This window comes from Pinus tabuliformis, chromosome 5_1, assembly GCF_031772625.1.
Source record: "Pinus tabuliformis cultivar Carrire ecotype Pingquan chromosome 5_1, CPIR1, whole genome shotgun sequence".
Taxonomy (NCBI): domain Eukaryota; kingdom Viridiplantae; phylum Streptophyta; class Pinopsida; order Pinales; family Pinaceae; genus Pinus; species Pinus tabuliformis.
In genome coordinates this window covers 109746909-109767898 of record NC_142305.1, presented here as the reverse complement: position 1 = coordinate 109767898, position 20990 = coordinate 109746909, and the positions used below count along the sequence as shown (strand labels likewise).

General features: G+C 40.6%; 1 protein-coding gene across 1 annotated transcript; it reads left to right on the top strand.

The window, feature by feature from the left end:
- Window positions 1–19355: 19355 nt before the first annotated feature.
- LOC149163663 (uncharacterized) lies at window positions 19356–20696 on the top strand (the record flags this gene model as incomplete). The annotated part of the gene is made up of 1 exon (XM_089429227.1): window positions 19356–20696. A coding segment is annotated over one exon (1341 nt), but the record flags the coding sequence as incomplete, so codon positions are not given.
- Window positions 20697–20990: the final 294 nt, after the last annotated feature.

The following is a 20990-nucleotide window of genomic DNA, read 5'->3' as shown; positions in this document are numbered from 1 at the left end:
CTGCTAACCTACGTTAGTGTGGGAAAAGGGTTCAAAATAGGGCTTTGGGGATTAGATCCAAGGTTGAATGTATGAGGGAAGAATGCAACAAGGTCTTGATGGGCCATAAAAGGAATGTAGAAGTATGGGGAGGTCTAGAAGGAGGAGGAAATTGAGAACTGTCTGGGTGAACCGGGAACTAAATGTATAGTCCCTAGTGGAGTCACCAATTCTGCTATAGGATAAAATGCATGGTGTATGGAGAATGGAGATACCCTCAAAGGTCTTCCCAGGACTGATCTGAAATTGATCTAAGACAAACAATTAAGGTATTACAGACTCATGTGCATGGATGTGCCTATGTTATTTTATGCAACAGATCGATAAGATTGCGAAATACATAGACACTGAAGCAACTAGAGAAAACATAACAGACAAACATGTAAACACAACAAGTTTAATAAGGAGTTCACCCAATACTATTGGGCTACGTCTCCAAGTAGAGCCTTCAGTGGTGGCCTCTCTATTATGTTTTCAAAGTAGAGATTTTACAACAGTGAGCTCAATTTGAGTCTCACACAGTAGATATGAATCAGCAAGACTGTACTTGGATCCCCCCAAGTCTCTGGAGCACACAGACTCTACTTACTAAAACTCGACCTCTATTGGTCATAGTATTATGAGCCCAATCTAAGACTCATACATGACAGGCATATGAAAAGGAGTTCGCTTGAACCTCTCAAGCCTTCGCTGGAGTAAATAGACTCTCTGACTCTCTCTAGCTCTGTCTGTCTCGATGCTACCTTTGCTTCTGTAGGTCAGCTCTGCTTCTTTTCTCTGCTCTAAACTAACTCTCTTTCCTACTTGCTTTCTCTATCTCTGTCAATTCGTGGCTTTAAAACCCTCGGTTTCTTGACTGTTCGTTTCTACTTCTCGGATTTCTGGTTTCCCTGCCTCTACTCAGCATAATCATCACTGTATATTGCCTCACAGGGAGATGGCCACCCTATTCTGTAATGGATGAGTGTGTCAGGTTCACTGGAAATGTTCAAACGAATGTTTTGTCCGTTAACTCCAAGAATGCCTGCGAAATACGAATCTCCACCAACACATCGTCCATATCGGACTTCAAATCTTATATAACTCTGCTTGTTTACCCCGTCGAATCCGGTCATCCATCAGATCGCATCTCCACCATTGATCTGGGGCCTCCAGATCCAACGGTCATCGTTCATATCGGGTGGGTAAGTAATATGACGTTTACCCATCCAATGTGAGTGGTTTTCTCTCTCTTCCGCCGAACACGTGGCAATAGATGTGTGGCATCAGGCGGGACTTGGTTGAAACTACTTACTACCACGAGCCCTTCTGATATCCTGCCGGTTTTGTGGAATCCCACTCTGTCGGAACTGAATTAATTACTTTTCTGCATTTCATAATATTTTGGGTCCAAGCGCTTGGGGCTTATCCTTCTTTGAGGGGTTTGCCCTGCGATAGTCGCTAATCGCATATCAGAAACTGCCCCCGTTTTTCGAATTAACCTCTGGTTTTGCCAATTTGTGTCAGTGCGCGTTACCATGGGCCAACGGTCTGCGTGCTCGACCGAGGGTCCTCATTGCTCCACACTGATCACAAATTGCCATTGTCACAAGGATATCTCTGATAATCTTGACCTTTATAAGACTTTGAAACTTTGGCATATTTTTTTAAGAATTCATGAAAACTTAGAGAGTGTTCTAAGATCCAATTTGGATCATACACTTCCCACTAAAAAAGCTTTTGGACCACCAAAAGTTGGTTTTTAAGCATCAATCAAGTGAGGGTATAAATTCCTCACTTTCTCAATTTCTATCCATTTCTCACTTCTTGGTTTTGAACCTTTGAGCCTAATCCTGAGGTACTTAACATCCCCTCTGCGCATTGTCCTTACCTTCCTATCCAGAACTATATCTTCCTACAATTCATTGAGATATTCAGGCAATAGATCATCAATAGAAGGCAATTGACTCTGCTGTTCGGGATCTTCAATCAATGAAGGTTCAAATGGTCTCAAGATTTCTTCATTAACTACGGAATAGATGTGCATGTAAGCTGGCAAATCAAGGCGAAAAGCATTTTCACCAATTTTCTCAATTATACTAAAAGGTCCATACCTTATTGGCTTCAGATTCTTACCTTCACCTTGCATTCTGTCTTTGTTGATATACAGCTAGACTTGATCACCAACTTGGAAACTATGCTCAATCCGATGTTTTTCATGCCTTGCCTTGCACTTGGCTTGGCTCTTTTCCAGTTGTTCATATACTACCTGGTGAATCTCCTGGATCTGTTCAATGAACTTGGTTGCCTTGTTTACATCACTGTGTCCTTCAACCTTTATGCCTTTACCAAAGAAAAAATCCAAGGGAGACCTCGGTGTGAAACCAAAACAGGTCTTAAGAGGATATCTCTGTGTATAAGAATGTTTAGCTCGGTTGTAAGAATGCTACACATAGCACAGGTGTTCATCCCAAAGCTTGGGATGCTTGCTGCAATAGCCTCTGAGCAACTGGATCATTGTCCTATTGTCCGCTTATATTTGGCCATCTTTTTGTGGATGAAAGGTTGTGCTCTTCTTTAGTATGGTGTCCATCAATTCCCACAGACTCGACCAAAATTTCTCAACAAATCAGGAATCTCGACTAGATACAATGGAAGTGGGTAATCCAAAATGAACCCATACATGCTGAAATAACAACTCTGCTGCTTTTTTAGTTGTAATCTGTTTGTTACAAGGTATTAAAATACACATTCTTCTGAACCTATCCACAATAACATATAAATAGTCATGAATTTTTCTAGATTTAGGCAGTCCCCCAACAAAGTCCATGGAAACACTTTCCCAAGGATGAGAAGGAACTGGTAGTGGAGTGTACAAGCCTAGTTTTCTATTGGTGGGCTTGCTTTTAGCACACATGGTACACCCTCTTACATATCTAGAAACCGTTTCATGCATTTTTGGCCAAAAACAAAATCTTTGCAGCTGTGCAACTGTTTTACTTACCCCAAAGTGACGTGATATTAGAGAAGTGTGTGCTTCTCAAATTATCTTTACTCTTTCAGTTTGTGGAATGCATAACTTTCCAAAATGATATAAGAGTTGGTCCTTAACAAGATAAACTAATTCTTCTACTTGTTTTCCATGACTTAAAGTTGCATATACATCTTTAAAATATATATCTTGAGCATACTGTTCAATGTAGCTTTCATGCAATATTGAATTATGCTTAAGTATAGTGGATGCATTTATGATTGGTCTGGACAACATATCTACAACTTTATTGTGTATGTCGTTTTTATATCTGATGGCAAGATGAAACTATTGTAGGAAACCCATCTACCTATAGTGTCTCGATTGTTGCAACTTAATTTGTGAGTGTAAATATTGAAGTGGTTGATGATCAGTATGTATAACTATCTCTTTTCCCATTAGGTAATGTTTCCACCTTTTCACACTCTGTACTAATGCATACAATTCTTCATCATATGTGGGATAATTAACCACTGCAGAATTAAATGTCTCAGAGTGATAACATATGGGTTTACCGTGCTGCATCAACACTGCTCCCATGGCATAATCACTAGCATCGATTTCAATCTCGAATGGTCTTTGAAGATCAGGAAATGCTAGTACGGGTGTTGTACTAATATTTTCTTTTAAGGTGTTGAAGGCTTTTTGCTGTTTGCCTCCCCACTGAAACACCTTGTTCAATCCTGTTAAAGCATGTAAGGGAGTTGCAATAAAGGAAAATTTAGAAATAAACTTTCTCCAATACCGTGCTGCTCCTAGGAAGCTTCTAACTTCGGTAGTAGATTTGGGTTTAGGCCAGTTTACAGTGACCGCAACCTTAGAGGGATCTATATTCAATTCACCACCCCCTACAATATGACCCAAATAATTCAAAGATGTTTTTCCAAATTCACATTTTGAGAGCTTAACTTAAAGATTTTCTCTTTCCAAAACATCTAGAGTCTTCTTTACATGCTTCAAGTGTTCTTCCCATGTTTTACTAAATATAAGAATGTCATTTAAATATACAATGACAAAATCATCAATAAAAGGCTTAAGTACATCATTCATTACTCTCATGAAAGTAGCAGGAGCATTAGTTAAGCCAAAAAGCATAACCAACCACTCATACAATCCTTGCTTTGCTTTGAAAGCAGTCTTCCATGCATCTTGCTCTGCAATTCTGACCTGATGGTAGCCACTATGCAAGTCCAACTTGGAAAAGTAAACAACTTCTTTCCACTGATCCAATAGATCATCTATGTGAGGATGGGGGTAATGATTTTTTATCATTATCTTATTCAGTGCTCGGTAATCAATGCACATTCTCCATGAGCCATATTTCTTTCTCACCAAGACAATTGGAGATCCACATGGTGATGTGCTAAGCCTTATGAAACCTTTCTCGAGCAACTCCTGTACCTGCTTCTTGATTTCTGCATTCTCTAAAGCGAACAACCTATACATTCCGATGTTAGAAAATGGAGCATCTTCCTGCAAATTAATATCATGTACTATTTCCTTTTTGGGTGGCAGACCTTTAGGTTCTTGAAATAGTATATCATATTTTGAAACAACGTTTTCTAAACCAGCTTACTATTTAGCATTACAACCTTCAAATACAGTGGCTTTATCAGGTTTTTTTCCTTTACAACCATCAGTAAAAATTGTTTGCATGAATTTACAATTCTTTTCATTTTCCCTGAGTTTATGAGAGTATAATTATCCTTGAGTTTATGAGCTCTTACAATATATTCAATTCCATCTTTAACGAGATGATACTTGTTTTCTTCCCTATAGAAAATAGCTTTTCTATCATACAAGTGAGGACTTCCTAAAACAATTCCACTTATATCCAAGGGAACAATATCTAACTCAACCTCATCTACAAATTTCGACCCAAAAGAAAACCTAAGTTTACATTGTCTAGTCACTTGTAGCTTTGCTTTATCACATAACGAACGTAATGGATATAGTTTCTTGTGAGGTGTGGTTAGTGTTGTTGGGAAAAGTATCCAATTCGGAATGCCCCTATCTCACTCTAAGAGGTGATAGTGCCTTAGCAACAAACAGGTAAACTTATTTGAGTATTCTTCTTTATGAAATGTAAGTGAGGAAGAAGGATCTAACTAACCTCTGTCTTCCGCTAGTTTGTCGATCCAAATCACTCCTCTCTTCAGTAGCTCCCAACTTCTTGCTCCTTCACCGGCCCAGCTTCACCGAATTCCTGCAAGATCACAAGAGAGAGAAACTACGCAAAGATACAGATATACATTCATAAAAAGCTCAAGATCAGATTAAGCTAAACATGTAAGCATAACAAAACATCATTGGTATACAACATGTAGGAGAAACTCAAATAGTTTATTGATATGATAATAAAGTCCAAGAGGAGATACAACCAAGTGAGTTCCGATCCAACATCTCCCTCCCAGCAAAGGAATCCCTTCCTCTCCTCCAACAAAGCATAAATCACCCAATGTGCTAATCTCAATCTCAAACCAATAGCAATTCTCTGCAAAGTACAAAATTCCAGCCTCCTGAACCTCTGGGTGAGAGATCCATATATAGATGTAAGCAGAGAGGATGAGTCAGCTTATGTTTTGACTTGTGGCTTCTCTCTGTCAGTTCTTGCTTCCACTTGGAGGTTGAGAACCTCTTACTCATCACTAGTCGAATTCATTGAGGCAAGTGTCATTGGAGAAGATTCTGGAAGCTTCCAGGGTCTTTCCACGTCGTTGAATTAGCTTGCCATTTGTCATTTCCCGCTCAACGCACCCTGGTAGTGCTTCCACCTGCGTTGCAGTGCACCTAGCCAGTGCAGACTTTGCATTTCAACGCAGGCAGCTAGTGGAGCCTCTGAATTGATCCTGAATTGACTATTTCTGAGTGGTTTTTTGGTGGAGAACTTTTGGGAGAAGCTGTCATCTTTAGGGACTTTGGATCCCTTGAATTATGGACATTTCATGCTTATAGCTGTAAGGCACAAAAATTTCTATAACAGTTGCCCCCTAAAGTATGAGGCCGTTTATCGGGTGAAATGTTTTATTAGGAGGATCCGAAGTTCATTCAATGCTGGGAGGAGACCTGTAATAAGATACGATACAATACATTATTTTTCATACTGTTTTCGTGATCTAGCTGAGGCGGGCATTCCCATGCTCAGCTTTATAAATTCATTTTTGTGTACATAGGACAGACAATTGTCTGATGATAGACTGATGATCCTGCTGAAATCATCATCCTTTGGTAGGATGATTGTCTGTGCTGCAATGCTGTACATGTCAGTGTCTTTATTTTTCCTGAATATATATCGCAACCCGAATGGATGAAACTAGATCCGGGGTCTTCAAACTCGTTCGATCTTCACTCTAAGTACAAGTCGATCCATGTGATAAATGTTCTTGAAGTCGAACATGGAAAGACATCACTTGATTACCGGTCAATGAGGTAAACCGTTAACAAGCGTGAGAGGAATCACCGATAATGATAATGACCCTCAAGGTACTGCAGTACAATTCACGTGGTGTGAATAAAGGACTTGGCATCGAACACCACGCAAAATCTTTCGGTCGAAGGTCATTGATGTATACCTGTCGCCGGAAGTGAGAAACTTGCCATTGAGGCATGCAAGCTTCAAAGTACTGAAGGGGTTGTTCCTAGATCAACTTCTTGGATAATGAGCTGATGTCGACAAGAAGCGATCCGTCAAAGGAGGGCCTTAATGTATCCCACATTAGTGACACAGAACGGAGCAAATTATTTTGATGGAGGTGAAAACGATCTGATGATATATGGTTCAGGGTGGCGTTCATGAAAGAATGAAGGATAATGTATGGTAGTGGATGGGACACGGTTGACTTCTCTGGATGACTTCTCTTGAACATATCGGCGACACTTGTGTGATGGATTGGTAGAATTTACCCCAAAGGTGGATGGTATGGCGAGACCATGGTGATGTGACCAGTGAATGAAACAACCCAACCCAACTCAGGCATGGAGTGGAAGTGTCATGTTCAAGAGCGACTTGCTACCAATAAAGTTCTTTGAGTTTCTTCCCAATTTTTCCCCAGTCATTGCTGACCAGTACCTCTTTATTTTTGTCAAGCTTGAGGAGGATAACATGTGCTTGTTCTATAATTTTCCCTTTGGGAAAACCCATTGCTATGTTTTAACGAGCCTAGCGATAGTGAAACTCGTTCTCATCTAAAGACAAGTTTGTCACTATTTAATGCTTTTAACGAGTCTAACGACAAAGATAACTCGGTCCTTTTCATTTTTAGAGAGTCTAAAAAGGTACGTAAAGTCAACTCCGAAAGTCCTTTTTCGTCATCTAATCCCTTAAGTCCGAAAAAGTATAAAACAATACAGAAGGGATGAATTTTCGATAGTTTTAACGAGCCGAACAAAACAAGCGCTCAATCTTTCTGTGCAATAATCCCTCAGGTCCAAAAAGATTAAAATCTAGAGGAGGGATAGCACTTCCGGTCGCTTTAACGAGCTGGAAGGCCAAAACTCGGCAATCTTTTCATATTTTACGAGTCAGATGAAAAGAGCTTAAAGAAGACTCGTCTTTTGAGGAACGAGTGATGAAACGGGTTAGCAGCTGATTCCAGGTAAGGGTTGGAATTTTCCAAGCACGGCAGTGTCATAAGGATGGCTAGTGAAATCACTCTTCGCAGCTGTTCCTAAAAATGGGTAAACAATCATATGGAGGTGAACGATCGGCCAATGGAAAAGTGGAGGTGATGGTGCAAACACGACCAAGGCTTTAATGGCTGATAATGTTACATTCACGGTGGTTATTTACCGGAAGATAGTTCATTTTTTAACGAGCTTAAACGCGGAAAAACACTGCTCAGTCTTATGTTTATTTTTTAACGAGCATGAACTATGTGCTAAAACTGCTCGATCTTATGTTTATTTTTTAACGAGCATGAACTATGTGCTAAAACTGCTCGATGATAAGTTTGTATGCCCCCAGCATAATAACGCAAAACGAGGTGCATGCCCCCCAAGCTTCATTGCATTCAACTCGGTGGTTGGAATGAAGGTTTACCTTTGAGATTTGAAAAGGGGATTTGTTTCATTTTTTAATGAGGTTGACATAGTAAAAGAACTATCCTCATGACTCCTTGTTTCATTTTTTAACGAGGTTGACACGAGATAAGAACTGTCCTCGGAGTCCAAATCCATTAGATATAGAAGGTTTCATATTCCACTGTGGCTACTTCCGCCAGATTACTCGGAGGTGGTAGGGAAAAAGTACCCATTAAGGCTGGGTCCTTTAGGAGACCTACTCCGATATTTTGGAGCGAATGATTGCTTCCATGGATCATTGGAATGCTTCCCGTAACTTGTGAACTGTTGGGGAGAAATGTTTGTTGGTCGATGATTGTAATTCCTCCTTGGAAGGGAAATGCAATCTTCCTGAAGTAGGTCGACACAACTGCGGCCATGGCATATATCCAGGGTCTTCCCAATAGGATGTTGTAATCAAGGTTTCCGTCGATTACTTCAACATCAATTTCTACTGTTTTCCCTCCTAGTTCAACTTTCAAGTTATTTAGAATACCATATGGGGTATATGTCCATCCATCAAATGCTTTTAATGTCGTCGAAGATTGCGACAAGGTTGGAGATCCTAAATTTTTCCAGCAACTCATCGACATAATGCATGTAGATGCCCCCTCATCAATAATTGTTCGATGAACAGTTTTGTTGAGGGCTTTCACTTGAATAAGGAAAGCTAGTTGAGCTGGTAACTGAGGGTCATATCCTTTATGATTAAAGGCCACAAGATTGGAATCCATTGGGTCAATCCCACCTATTGCTGATAATAAAGCTTGCTCTTGGGAGAGGCAATTTTGCGGTACCTCAAGCGTCGACATAGCGGACGGCGATTGGGCCAGGTCCTCTATTATATTATAATTCTGTGCTATTTTTGCACGAGGATTAAATGTCGACTTGTGTACTACTCCCTTTGGCGACTTTATCATTTGTTCAGGAATGATGGGTGGCACAACTTTGGTCAAAGTTGTTGTCGAACTACTAGGTTGTTCATTAGCCTTGTTATTCGACACCTGTGGATTCCCGTAATCTTTATTCCTTTCCAAAGCATCATTTTGCTGCTTTGAGATAGACAACATAAGCACTTGGGATCGGGAAGCATTTTGATTAGCAACCAGTTTATTTCCCGGGCTTGGAAACGGATCAGTCAATACTGCTGAGGTTTTTGAACTCTTAAAGAGTTTCTTAACTTCAGCTATATGTGGACAATCTCTCGTCCAATGATCCTCATCGCATATATGACACCCCGCAGGGGGTTTTATTTTTCTCCCTTTCTTTTTCTTCTTGCCCCCTGGTTGCTTCAGTTGTTTGACCTTGTCGGTCGACACGGTATTTACTTCTGAGGCAAGAAGTTCCTCATTTGCATTTTGACTGGAAATCTTACGGGCCTTTTTAGATGTAGCCTTTATCGATTTCGTGTCTGTCGCGCCAATCACGCCATCGATGGCATGAGAGTCATGGTTCGATTTAGGAGGAGGAGGAATTGATAATTCCGGTCTAGGGGCATCAGGTATTTTGTCGTAGAGCATGCCAGACTGAGTATAGACCAAGTCCAGATATTGCGCACGAGCGATAACTTGCTCTTCCGTTACGACTCCCCCCTTTGCCACATCTTCCGTGATGGTAGGAAGTAAAGACTTGATAAGCCATTCAACTAATAGCTGATCGGGAACGTACGTTTTTACCATCCTGCGACGACGTCGCCACTCATGTATATGATCAGATATGTGAGTGGCCGTTGTCTGCTTGAAGTTGGTAAGGAGTTCTGTTCTCGTTTCATACCTTATCGGTAATTGAAAATGGGTTAAAAAGGTTGTGACTAGGGTACTGAAGTTGTTGAATGAAGCTCTAGGCAATTCGATATACCATTTTGCTGCCGGACCAGTTAACGTCCTCTGAAAAAGGCGAAGCCTAATCGAATCATCGTTTAGGGTGTTTGATGAACACCACAGATGAAAAGTCATCACATGATTCGACGTATCTTCACTCGGATTTCCATTAAATTTAGGAATATCTGACGGAAGTTTATGCGGAATCGCTGGCCACCAAGGGGCATAAGCAATTGGATCATTCGTCAGCCGGTTTAGATCTGGTAATTTTAGAGTTGCTACAAAGGGCAACTGTTGATTCAAATTAGGCGAAGCATACCCAGGATAAGATGGAATCGCCTGAGCAATGGGTCTTTGCATACCAGCATAATGTATTTGATGTTGGCAACTTTGACAAGGTTGATGGGCATAAACACTATAATATGGTTGTTGATAACCGCTTTGGAAATGTGGTTGCCGATTACTTACAAAGACTTGTTGCTCAGGTCCTTGATATGATTGCTGGAATGGCGGTTGTTGAGTTTGAACCAGCTCTGGTTGTTGGACCATTTGTTGTTGACCAATACTGGATGATTGACCATGATGAGGAGTCACAGTACTTGTTTGATCCTGAGTCGCTCCAGATAAGGAGGCACTAACCTGAGGTTGTGATTGAGTCGTTGAGACAAGAGGCTGTTGTATTGCAACCTGAGAAACTTGTGGTTGACATACAACAGGTAATGCTTGTACTTGCGATGCAGTCACCATAGCAGGTATAGTGGGAGTATTCGACACAGGGTGGACTGGTTGCATTGAATATACAACCCTTGGTTGCTGAGGCAGTATTGGTACCCAACCGCTGGATGTAATTCCAGTTTGACCTGAACTTTGTTGTAAACTCTCATATGGTTGTTCTCTGGGAGGGAACAATGAAAAGGCATACTGCCCTCCATATGGTGGCAATCTAGTACTTAAAGGGTATATTGGCCTTTGAAGACACATTGGATCAATTTGTTGAGTTTCAACAAGAGAAATACCAGATGATAATCCGGATGAAGAAATAGGAACTAACCATGTCGTCGAAGCAGTCCTTGATGGGACTCCGGCTTGTTGTTGATAACTTACCGGGACAGATGGTATACCATTGAACATCATTGGAGTAGCAGTAGGAGGCTGTGCCACTGCTGTGTCAGACGACACAGTCCTGGATGTCGACGGTTGTTCAGACATATCTAGTCTATCCAAAAGATTTTCTAGCGATTTCGATTGACTTTCTTCCACGATCGTGGATTAATCGATCAACTAAAACAAAGGGGAAGTATGTTTCCGAATTAAATGAATTTTAGATTCCTTGACACAACTTGTTTTTTCAGTTTTTAAGAGTCGAGAAAAAACAAAAGATGACTCTAGTCTCCTTCGATTTTTAATGAGCCTGAAGTGACAAGTGCTCAGATGGACCTTTTCCGTTAAGGAGTCTGAAAAGGAATGAAAGGGACTGCTCTGGAGTTCTAGGTAGAGGGTGTGCCAAACTTTTCGCAAAACCGCATAATACTTTTTAAGGTACGGGCGGTCAATCTTCCCGAATGTTGTGTTCAGTGCATTGCGATCAGTAGGGCGGTCGACACGGCTTCCTAAGGATAAAGGTTTTATACCTATAAGGGTCTCCAAATATATACTCGACGGTACGTGGGAGCACAATCCGTACTGGCGCTATCGTCCCTCAGGAGGAATCACGCAACCATCAGCGAGATCGACAGTCACCAAGTTTTACGATGCCGGAAGACATCTCTAGCCTAGACCTCTATGTTGTGCGTTAAGTTACAAAGCGTTGTTAAGTTCATTCAAATTATTTTAGGTTGATCTTTCTTAGAAGTTTTCCTTTTTGGATCACCACGAGATGTATGATACAATTCCTAAATGCAGTCTAAATATGATAAGCAAGCTTTTATATCTTTTCAACAATGAAAATCCTAGCTACAAGGGGAAAAGGAAGACATAAACTTTTCTCAAAGAGCATAGAGCACACTGTAATGCACTTTTCCCTAAATCAAAGCATGCAAACTATCAAAATGCAGATGCACAAATGCATGTATTTGTTTTTGCTTTCTTAATATTGATGCCTAAAAAGAAAGCTGTTGTACAAATTTGAGTTCGATTTCAAGTGAAAACATAAACAAGTTCCTTTTTCAAAATCAAAAAGACGATTACGACACTTTATGATTTACTTTTTTCGACACTAGAAATGCGTAAATTCAAACAAAACGACAAAAGTAAAGGCTCAATCAACTGTGAACAGCAAACAAACTCACTCCTAAGATCAAAACGACACTTACGACAGGTCTAGATCTAAGGGCGACAGTATGACTAGTTTACTTTTGTAATGGGAAACTGCAAATGATGTAACAAATACACAAAGAACAAATACAGTTTCTTTATACAACTGAGGTGGAATTGAGGCAAATAAAAGGGGTTTCAGATAGGTACACTGACTGATAACAGGTTGCAAAAAACAGAGATGAAACTGAGCAAAAGGAAGCAGGGAACCACAGCTGCACAAGCAAAGGCTGATCAGCGCACCCTCAACACAGAGAAACTGAACTTCGGCGCAGGTAGCCTTCACGGCACCTACGTTGAAATGCAGAACCTCTTCACAGAGTCTGCGCTGAAGCAGAAACGAGAGTTGTTTTTGGGTTCTGGGTTACGGTTTGCAGTTAAATCAACAGTTTTTTGGCCGGATCAAAGCTATCAATTAGGTACAATTAGGAGGATGATTTAAAGGAGGACTAAGATCTATCACAAAGGGCTGTTAGAGCACTTGTGGATCAGTTTGTTCAAATCATAAAAACAGGCCCAGTGAGTGGACTAGAGTGGCAGATCTCTACTTTGCATTTGAAAATGGCAAATGCATTTCAATTCAGCACTCCTGAGTTTATGAGAAGAATAGCAACAGAAACACAAATAAACTAACAAGATACTCTCCCCAGCGGAGTCACCAATTTGTTGTTGGGAAAAGTATCCAATTCGGAATGCCCCTATCTCACTCTAAGAGGTGATAGTGCCTTAGCAACAAACAGGTAAACTTATTTGAGTATTCTTCTTTATGAAATGTAAGTGAGGAAGAAGGATCTAACTAACCTCTGTCTTCCGCTAGTTTGTCGATCCAAATCACTCCTCTCTTCAGTATCTCCCAACTTCTTGCTCCTTCACCAGCCCAGCTTCACTGAATTCCTGCAAGATCACAAGAGAGAGAAACTACGCAAAGATACAGATATACATTCATAAAAAGCTCAAGATCAGATTAAGCTAAACATGTAAGCATAACAAAACATCATTGGTATACAACATGTAGGAGAAACTCAAATAGTTTATTGATATGATAATAAAGTCCAAGAGGAGATACAACCAAGTGAGTTCCGATCCAACATCTACCTCCCAGCAAAGGAATCCCTTCCTCTCCTCCAACAAAGCATAAATCACCCAATGTGCTAATCTCAATCTCAAACCAACAACAATTCTCTGCAAAGTACAAAATTCCAGCCTCCTGAACCTCTGGGTGAGAGATCCATATATAGATGTAAGCAGAGAGGATGAGTCAGCTTATGTTTTGACTTGTGGCTTCTCTCTGTCAGTTCTTGCTTCCACTTGGAGGTTGAGAACCTCTTACTCATCACTAGTCGAATTCATTGAGGCAAGTGTCATTGGAGAAGATTCTGGAAGCTTCCAGGGTCTTTCCACCTCGTTGAATGAGCTTGCCATTTGTCATTTCCCGCTCAGCACACCCTGGTAGTGCTTCCACCTGCATTGCAGTGCACCTAGCCAGTGCAGACTTTGCATTTCAACGCAGGCAGCTAGTGGAGCCTCTGAATTGATCCTGAATTGACTATTTCTGAGTGGTTTTTGGTGGAGAACTTCTGGGAGAAGCTGTCATTGGTTGACCTTGTTTCTTTAGGAGCTGTAACAACATCTTTAGGGACTTTGGATCCCTTGAATTATGGACATTTCATGCTTATAGCTGTAAGGCACAAAAATGTCTATAACAGTTAGTAATCCCAACTTCTTCACAATTGCTTCAGAAATTAAATTTACTTGTGAGCCACTATCAAACAAAGTATCAACCTTTTTATGCTTGGAAATAACTCTAATAAGAAAAATCTCATGTCTTTTCCTCTCATTTTCTTCATTATCAGTAGATTGTGCAGAATTACTAGAAGATGCTTCAGAATTTTTACCTTTTATACCTGTGGTTGTGATTGTTGTTTCATCCTCGGAGTCTGACCCTAAATATTTTTGAATAGCTGCAGCAATATTCTTCTTTTGCCATCATACTTCTTGGGTTTTAGCTTTGGATGCAGAATCCAACAGTGTTCATCATCATTCCCATCCTTCTTGCAGTGATTGAATGAAGGTTTGGTCTTTTGTACAACATTTGCCTTCTTCTCTTTCCATTTCTCTTTTATCTTTTCCTTATTCTTGCTTGCAGTGGGTTTTTGATGATCCCCCAACTTCTGGGTTCACATTCTTGCCTCTAGCCTCTAGATGTGTAGCCTGAACATACACCTCATCTATGCTAGTGGGATTAAACATGAGAATGGTATGCTTTAAATATCTGTGTAGACCACCTATATACTTCAACAAAGTTTCAGGTGAGTCTAAATAAATTCATCGAATCAAAGCTATTTTCCTAAATTCTTGGGTGTAACTTTGTACACTTTTCCCTTTCAATTGTCGAAGATTTTTCCAACTCATCATGTCTTGTTGTATATAAGCTAGTGGATAGAATTGTTTTTTAATTGCAGAAACAAATTCACTCCAAACAGAAAGAATTTTACCATGCTTCTTCATGTTAGCTTGTGTCCTACCTTCCCACCATACCAAGGTAGTGCCTCTAAGGCATAGGCTAGCCAGCTGAATCTTACTACTGTCTGAATCAATGCTCTACACCCCTCAATACACATCAATCTATCTAATCCAATTATCCAGCTTCTCTACATTCAGCTCTCCATCATATATTGGAAAATCAAACGTAACATCTAATTTAATCAAAGATGTCTTCTTTTTATTTTCAGGGCTATCAGGAGATGTGGGAAGTTTTTCTTCATTCCCTTTGCCTTTAGAATGGTCATGGATGAGAGATTTTTCTGCTCCTTTATCTTGTTTGGAGTTTGATGAGTCTTCTTCTCTACCTTTCTTAAATTCTCTATACATTTCCTCTACCATGGCTCTCATGGTCATGAAACTATCCATGAACTAAGGGTCTGATTCCAAGGGAATTTCTTCAACCATTTTCCTCTTAGGATAGACTCTTCCAATTTTTGGGTTAGTTTCAACCAACTCTCCTTCTCCTAATTTAAGCTTTGATCTAGTTAGGATTCAACAAAAAAATATAGCACAAGCTTGTCTAACCTTAGCAAACCTAGACCTCTGATACCACTTGATCTGAAATTGATCTAAGACAAATGATTAAGGTATTACAGACTCATGTGCATGGATGTGCCTATGTTAATTTATGCAACGGATCGATAAGATTTCGAAATACATAGACACTGAAGCAGCTAGAGAAAACATAACAGGCAAACATGCAAACACAACAAGTTCAATAAGGAGTTCACCCAATACTCCTGGGCTACGTCTCCTAGTCCAGCCTTTAGTGGTGGCCTCTCTATTATGTTTTCAAAGCAGAGCTTTTACAACAGTGAGCTCAATTTGAGTCTCACACAGTAGATATGAATCAGCAAGACTATACTTGGATCCCCCCAAGTCTCTGGAGTACACAGACTCTACTTACTTAAACTCAACCTCTATTGGTCATAGTAGTATGAGCCCAATCTGAGACTCATACATGATAGGAATATGCAGCGGAGTTCACTTGAACCTCTCAAGCCTTTGCTAGAGTACACAGACTCTCTGACTCTCTTTGGCTCTGTCTGGCTCGATGTTGCCTTTGCTTTTGTAGGTCAGCTTGGCTTCTTTTCTCTACTCTTAACTAACTCTCTTTTCTGCTTGCTTGCTTTGCCTCTGTTAGTTCATGGCTTTAAATCCATTGGCTTCTTGATTGTTCATTTCTACTTCTTGGCTTTCTGGTTTCCCTACCTCTATCCATATGAATCCCCCTGCTCGGCGTAAGCATCATTGTATAACGCCTCACAAGGAGGTGGCCACCCTATTCTGTAACGGATGAGTGTGTCAGGTTCACTGGAAATGTTAGAATGACCATTTTGTCTGTTAACTCCAAGAATGCCCACGAAATATGAATCTCCACCAACACATCATCCATATCGGACTTCAAATCTTATATAACTCTGCTTGTTTACCCCGTCGAATTCGGTCATCCATCGGATCGCATCTCCACCATCGATCTGGGGCCTCTAGATCCAATGGTCATCATTCATATCGGGTGGGTAAGTAATATGACGTTTACCTGTCCGATGTGAGCAGTTTTCTCTCTCTTCCACTGGACATGTGGCAATCGATGTGTGGCATCGGGCGGGACTTGGTTGAAACCACTTACCACCTCGAGCCCTTTCGATATCCTCCCGGTTTTGTGGAACCCCACTCCGTTGGAGCTGAATTAATTACTTTTTTGCATTTCATAATATTTCGGGTCCGGGTGCTCGGGGCTTATCCTTCTTTGAGGGGTTTTCCCTGCGATAGTCGCTAATCGCATATCAGAAACTGCCCCCGTTTTTCGAATTAACCTCTAGTTTTTCCAATTTGCACCAGTGTGCGTTACCACGGGCCAACGGTCTGTGCACTCGACTGAGAGTCCTCATTTCTCCGCGCTATTCAAAATTTTCCATTTTCATGAGGATATCTCTGATAAGCTTGACCTTTATAAGACTTTGAAAATTTAGCATATTTTTTTAAGAATTCGTGAAAACTTAGAGAGTGTTCTAGGATCCAATTCGAATCAGGGACCTTTGACAGACTATAAGATTATCTGTAGTTGTCACAAAGTTACATGCATGTCCATAAACAATAACTAACTATAAAAGCAAGACAGATTGATTAGCTCAAGCCTCCATGTAGATTTGCTAGAGAGCGCAATGCAGCTACATGGAAGTCCCTCGAGCCGGCTCCAGATCAAGTCTTGCACATATAAGAGACAAGCATAATCACAGCATACAACCTTGATCCAACTTCTTGCGTTCTTCATTGAACACTCCCGTCAGTTTAGTACCTGGATCTACCATGATCCACTGATCTTTATCCACCAACAGATCCTCCATTTTGAGTTTCCATAACTCAAAACTCTGACCATTAAATTTCTCGATCTCTATCTTTCCACTACTCGCCATCTTCTTTCACCACCAGAATCGATCTCGTAGATCTCCCATTGAACAGGGTCTACCACAGGCTCGAGAAAAACCCCTCAACAACAAAGGTGTCCCCTTGAAGCCAAAACTTCTTTGATACCAAATGTAGGTTTTAAACCCATACAGAATTACCTGCATACGAATTCTAAGAACAGAAAATAAACAATGCGAGAGCATAACACATAAAACACATATACACAGATATTTTCCCCTAGATCCCAAAACCAGGACTACCAGCTTGATTTTTCATTATGTTCCTTTCAATGTTACAATACATATTTATACATGCCGAGGCATCCAATACCATGGACTGAAAACCATCACGTACAAAACCATGGACTGAAAACCATTGCATCCAAAACCATGTGTGAAAACCATGCTGAAAACCATAGGTAGGTCCGCCCAACCTAATATCGAGTCCAAATTTTTTTTTTCCTAGGGCGCTCCCCCAAACCCCATAGAGGGGGGCTACCCGCCCCCCTCAAACCCCCTGGACAGGGGGGGATACTGCCCGCCCTGTGACCTTCCCACTGTGTAATTGGTGCAACAAAGGGGGGGCTTTGCCCCCCCTCTAAGCCCTCAATTAACTACATAGGCCAGTCGTGGAAAGAATATAACACAACCCAACATTATATATAACCCTCTAGGTCCTGTTAGACTCCGTCTCATGTCAGAGATTGATTCTTCTTCAAAACCCTGTTTTGAAGAAGAAATCATTTAATGTGTTGTTTTAGATTATGTAATTTATTCTCCAGCTCTTCAAAAGGCAGCAACGACTTCAAGCTCCTATCCCTGCACAAGCACAATTCAAAACATCATCAGCAATCTGAGGCAAAAAGCTATTTGGAGAAGTCTCACTGGAGATCCCAAACACCTGTTTTGGAAATTGTCATAAATGAATTATCTTATAACATAGAACTTATTGGCCCATTTGAGCAGTATTTACAGGCATATATGGAAATAAAATGTATTGACGGTGGAAATGGAGGGAGAAGGAAATCTGTTGTTCCTGCAACCCACGAAGAAATACATCCGACTGCAATACTAAGTGTTGTTGCTGGTCTAGCCCCTTGGTCTGACCACAATCAAAGTCCACGTAACATGTATCAATGCCAGATGGCAAAACAAACTATGGGTTTCGCTTCTCAATCTGTACAATACCGCAGTGACAACAAGCTCTATCATTTGCAAACACCTCAGTCTCCGATTGCACGTACAATTGGATATGAGAAGTATATGATTGATGAATTCCCTACAGGGGCAAATGCAATTGTTGCAGTGCTTGCTTATACAGGCTATGATATGGAAGATGCCTCGGAAAATCAAGCATCGCGATTATGAGGACGTGTATGATGATTCTTATGATTATGATGAGGACTATGCCTATGATTATGATGACAATGAAGAATCAGCTGAATGCCATGATGTGTCACAAGTAGAGAATCTCAATAGACAAGCTGATGTTTGGCATTGCTCAATTTGCACTTACGAGAATCCAGAGAATCGTTCTGCATGTGATATGTGTGGAGTGATTAGAAATGCTTCTCTGAAAGGTTGTCAGATGGCAGCTGCAACGATTAAAGATATGCCTAAGTCAGACCTGTCAGAGGGGTGGCGTTGTCTGTGTTGCACCTATGACAATCCAGGGCATATTTCTGTGTGTGGAATTTGTGGAATAGCAAGAAAAGCTTCTTCTGAAGAGTCCCAGGAAACTGCTCCAGAAACCAGAGACATGCCTAAAGAAGATCGATCAGATGGAAAAACCAAGATTTGGCGTTGTCTGAGTTGCACGTATGATAATCCAGAGCATGTTTCTACATGTGGCATGTGCAGAACAATTAGAAGTGCTTCCCTTGAAGAGTCTCAGGCATATGCTTCAAGAACTGCAGATTTTAGAATATGAAATTCTCAGCTGTAGACACGCTATGCAACATAGTCTTGGGGATATAGTTAGTTGTGGATAAAGCTTTCCAAACCGTAAACTAGAGTCGTGGTGTTGTATGCATCATTTAGAATGTGCAATTAGTATCAGTGCTATGTCAAATCCAGCATCTACTACAACAAAAGCTTCTTTGGATATTACCGCTAAAAGTGGAGGCAGAAATAGTAGAAGATAATGCAAAAAGTTCAAAATAACCTGCTCCTTCATCACTCATTAAAGCTGATAAACATGAGAAGAGAGAAAATGGAGTCCTTTGGGAAGATAAATCTTCTTCAAATGGACTAGTATCAGAGGAGTTGCAAAAGCAGAGCTTCAGTACGGGTTACAATTTTCATAATAGTAACAAATTCCTGAAGAATGTTGTTGCTCTGGAGGAGTACAAGGCTGAACCTTGGATGCTTCATGAACAGAGTGAAGAGGGAAAAAACTTGCTACATCTTGCAATTGTTGGCCATGTTGATGCAGGCAAGTCAACTTTAACAGGAAGACTTCTCCATCTCATGGGTCAGGTTTTGCAGAAGGAAATGCACAAATACCAAAGAGAGGCTAAGCAGAAAGGGAAGGAATCCTTTGCATATGCATGGGTTCTAGATGAAAGTCCAGAAGAAAGGGAGAGAGGTGTAACTATGACAGTTGCTGTAGCACATTTTGACACCGTCAAATTTCATGTAGTACTTTTAGATTCTCCCGGGCACAAGGATTTTGTTCCAAACTTGATCGTTGGTGCGTCTCAAGCAGATGCCGCAGTCTTAGTTGTGGATGCTTCTACAGGTGCATTTGAGGCAGGAATGGATGGGCAAGGAACAGGGGGACAGACAAAGGAGCATGTACAATTAATTAGAAGTTTTGGAGTTGAACAATTAATCATTGCTATAAATAAAATGGACGTAGTTGATTATTCTAAAGAAAGGTTTGACTTCATAAAATTACAGCTTGGGCTATTTCTTCAGCGTTGTGGTTTTAAAGAATCTTCTCTAATGTGGATTCCCATGAGCATTATTGAAAACCAGAATTTAGTGACTAGCGCATCTGATGGCCGTTTGATGTCCTGGTATACTGGACCACATTTTTTAGAGTCCATAGACCTTTTTAAGCCTCCAACTAGAGACATATCTCGTCCTCTATGGCTTCCTATCGCTGAGGTTATACAATCACAGACACTAGGTCAAGTTGCTGCCAGTGGAAAATTGGATGCAGGAGCTATTAAAGTTGGCACAAAGCTTTTAGTTATGCCTGTAGGGGAAGAAGCAATAGTGAAAGCTATTGAACAGGATGGTAACGAGCTAAATGTTGCAAAGGCTGGGGACATCGTTGGTCTTCAAGGAGTTGACTCCTTAAATCTAATGACAGAGCTTACTTGTGAAATATTCATTGGTCCAGTTTACTATCAACGACTTCGTCATATGGTTTCAGATAAATTTCAGGTCCGTTCCTTGGGTCCCATTAATCCAGTTACTAGACAACCAATTTCAGGAAGCAATTTCCTACAGCCAAGATCTTGTTTATCTGAACATGAGAAAAATCATGATGGATGAAATAGCAAATACACGGTCTTCGTTTCAATTATTTCACAAAGATATGTATGCGCTGATATTGGAGATGATATAGCGCTATTTTTATTAAAGAGTGGTTCTTATTCGAAGACAGAGTAAAGTCAAACCCAAATTAAACCCGGATTACCAACCTGAGCAGAAAAATAGGAACAAATTTTCCTATCTTTGTCTTCAGTTAATGAGTCAAAAGGATCTGTGCTCCAGCATTTATCTTTTAATTAGCCAATGATCAGAGGATTTTTAGGGACACGTTTCTTTTTTAGAATAGATGAAAAC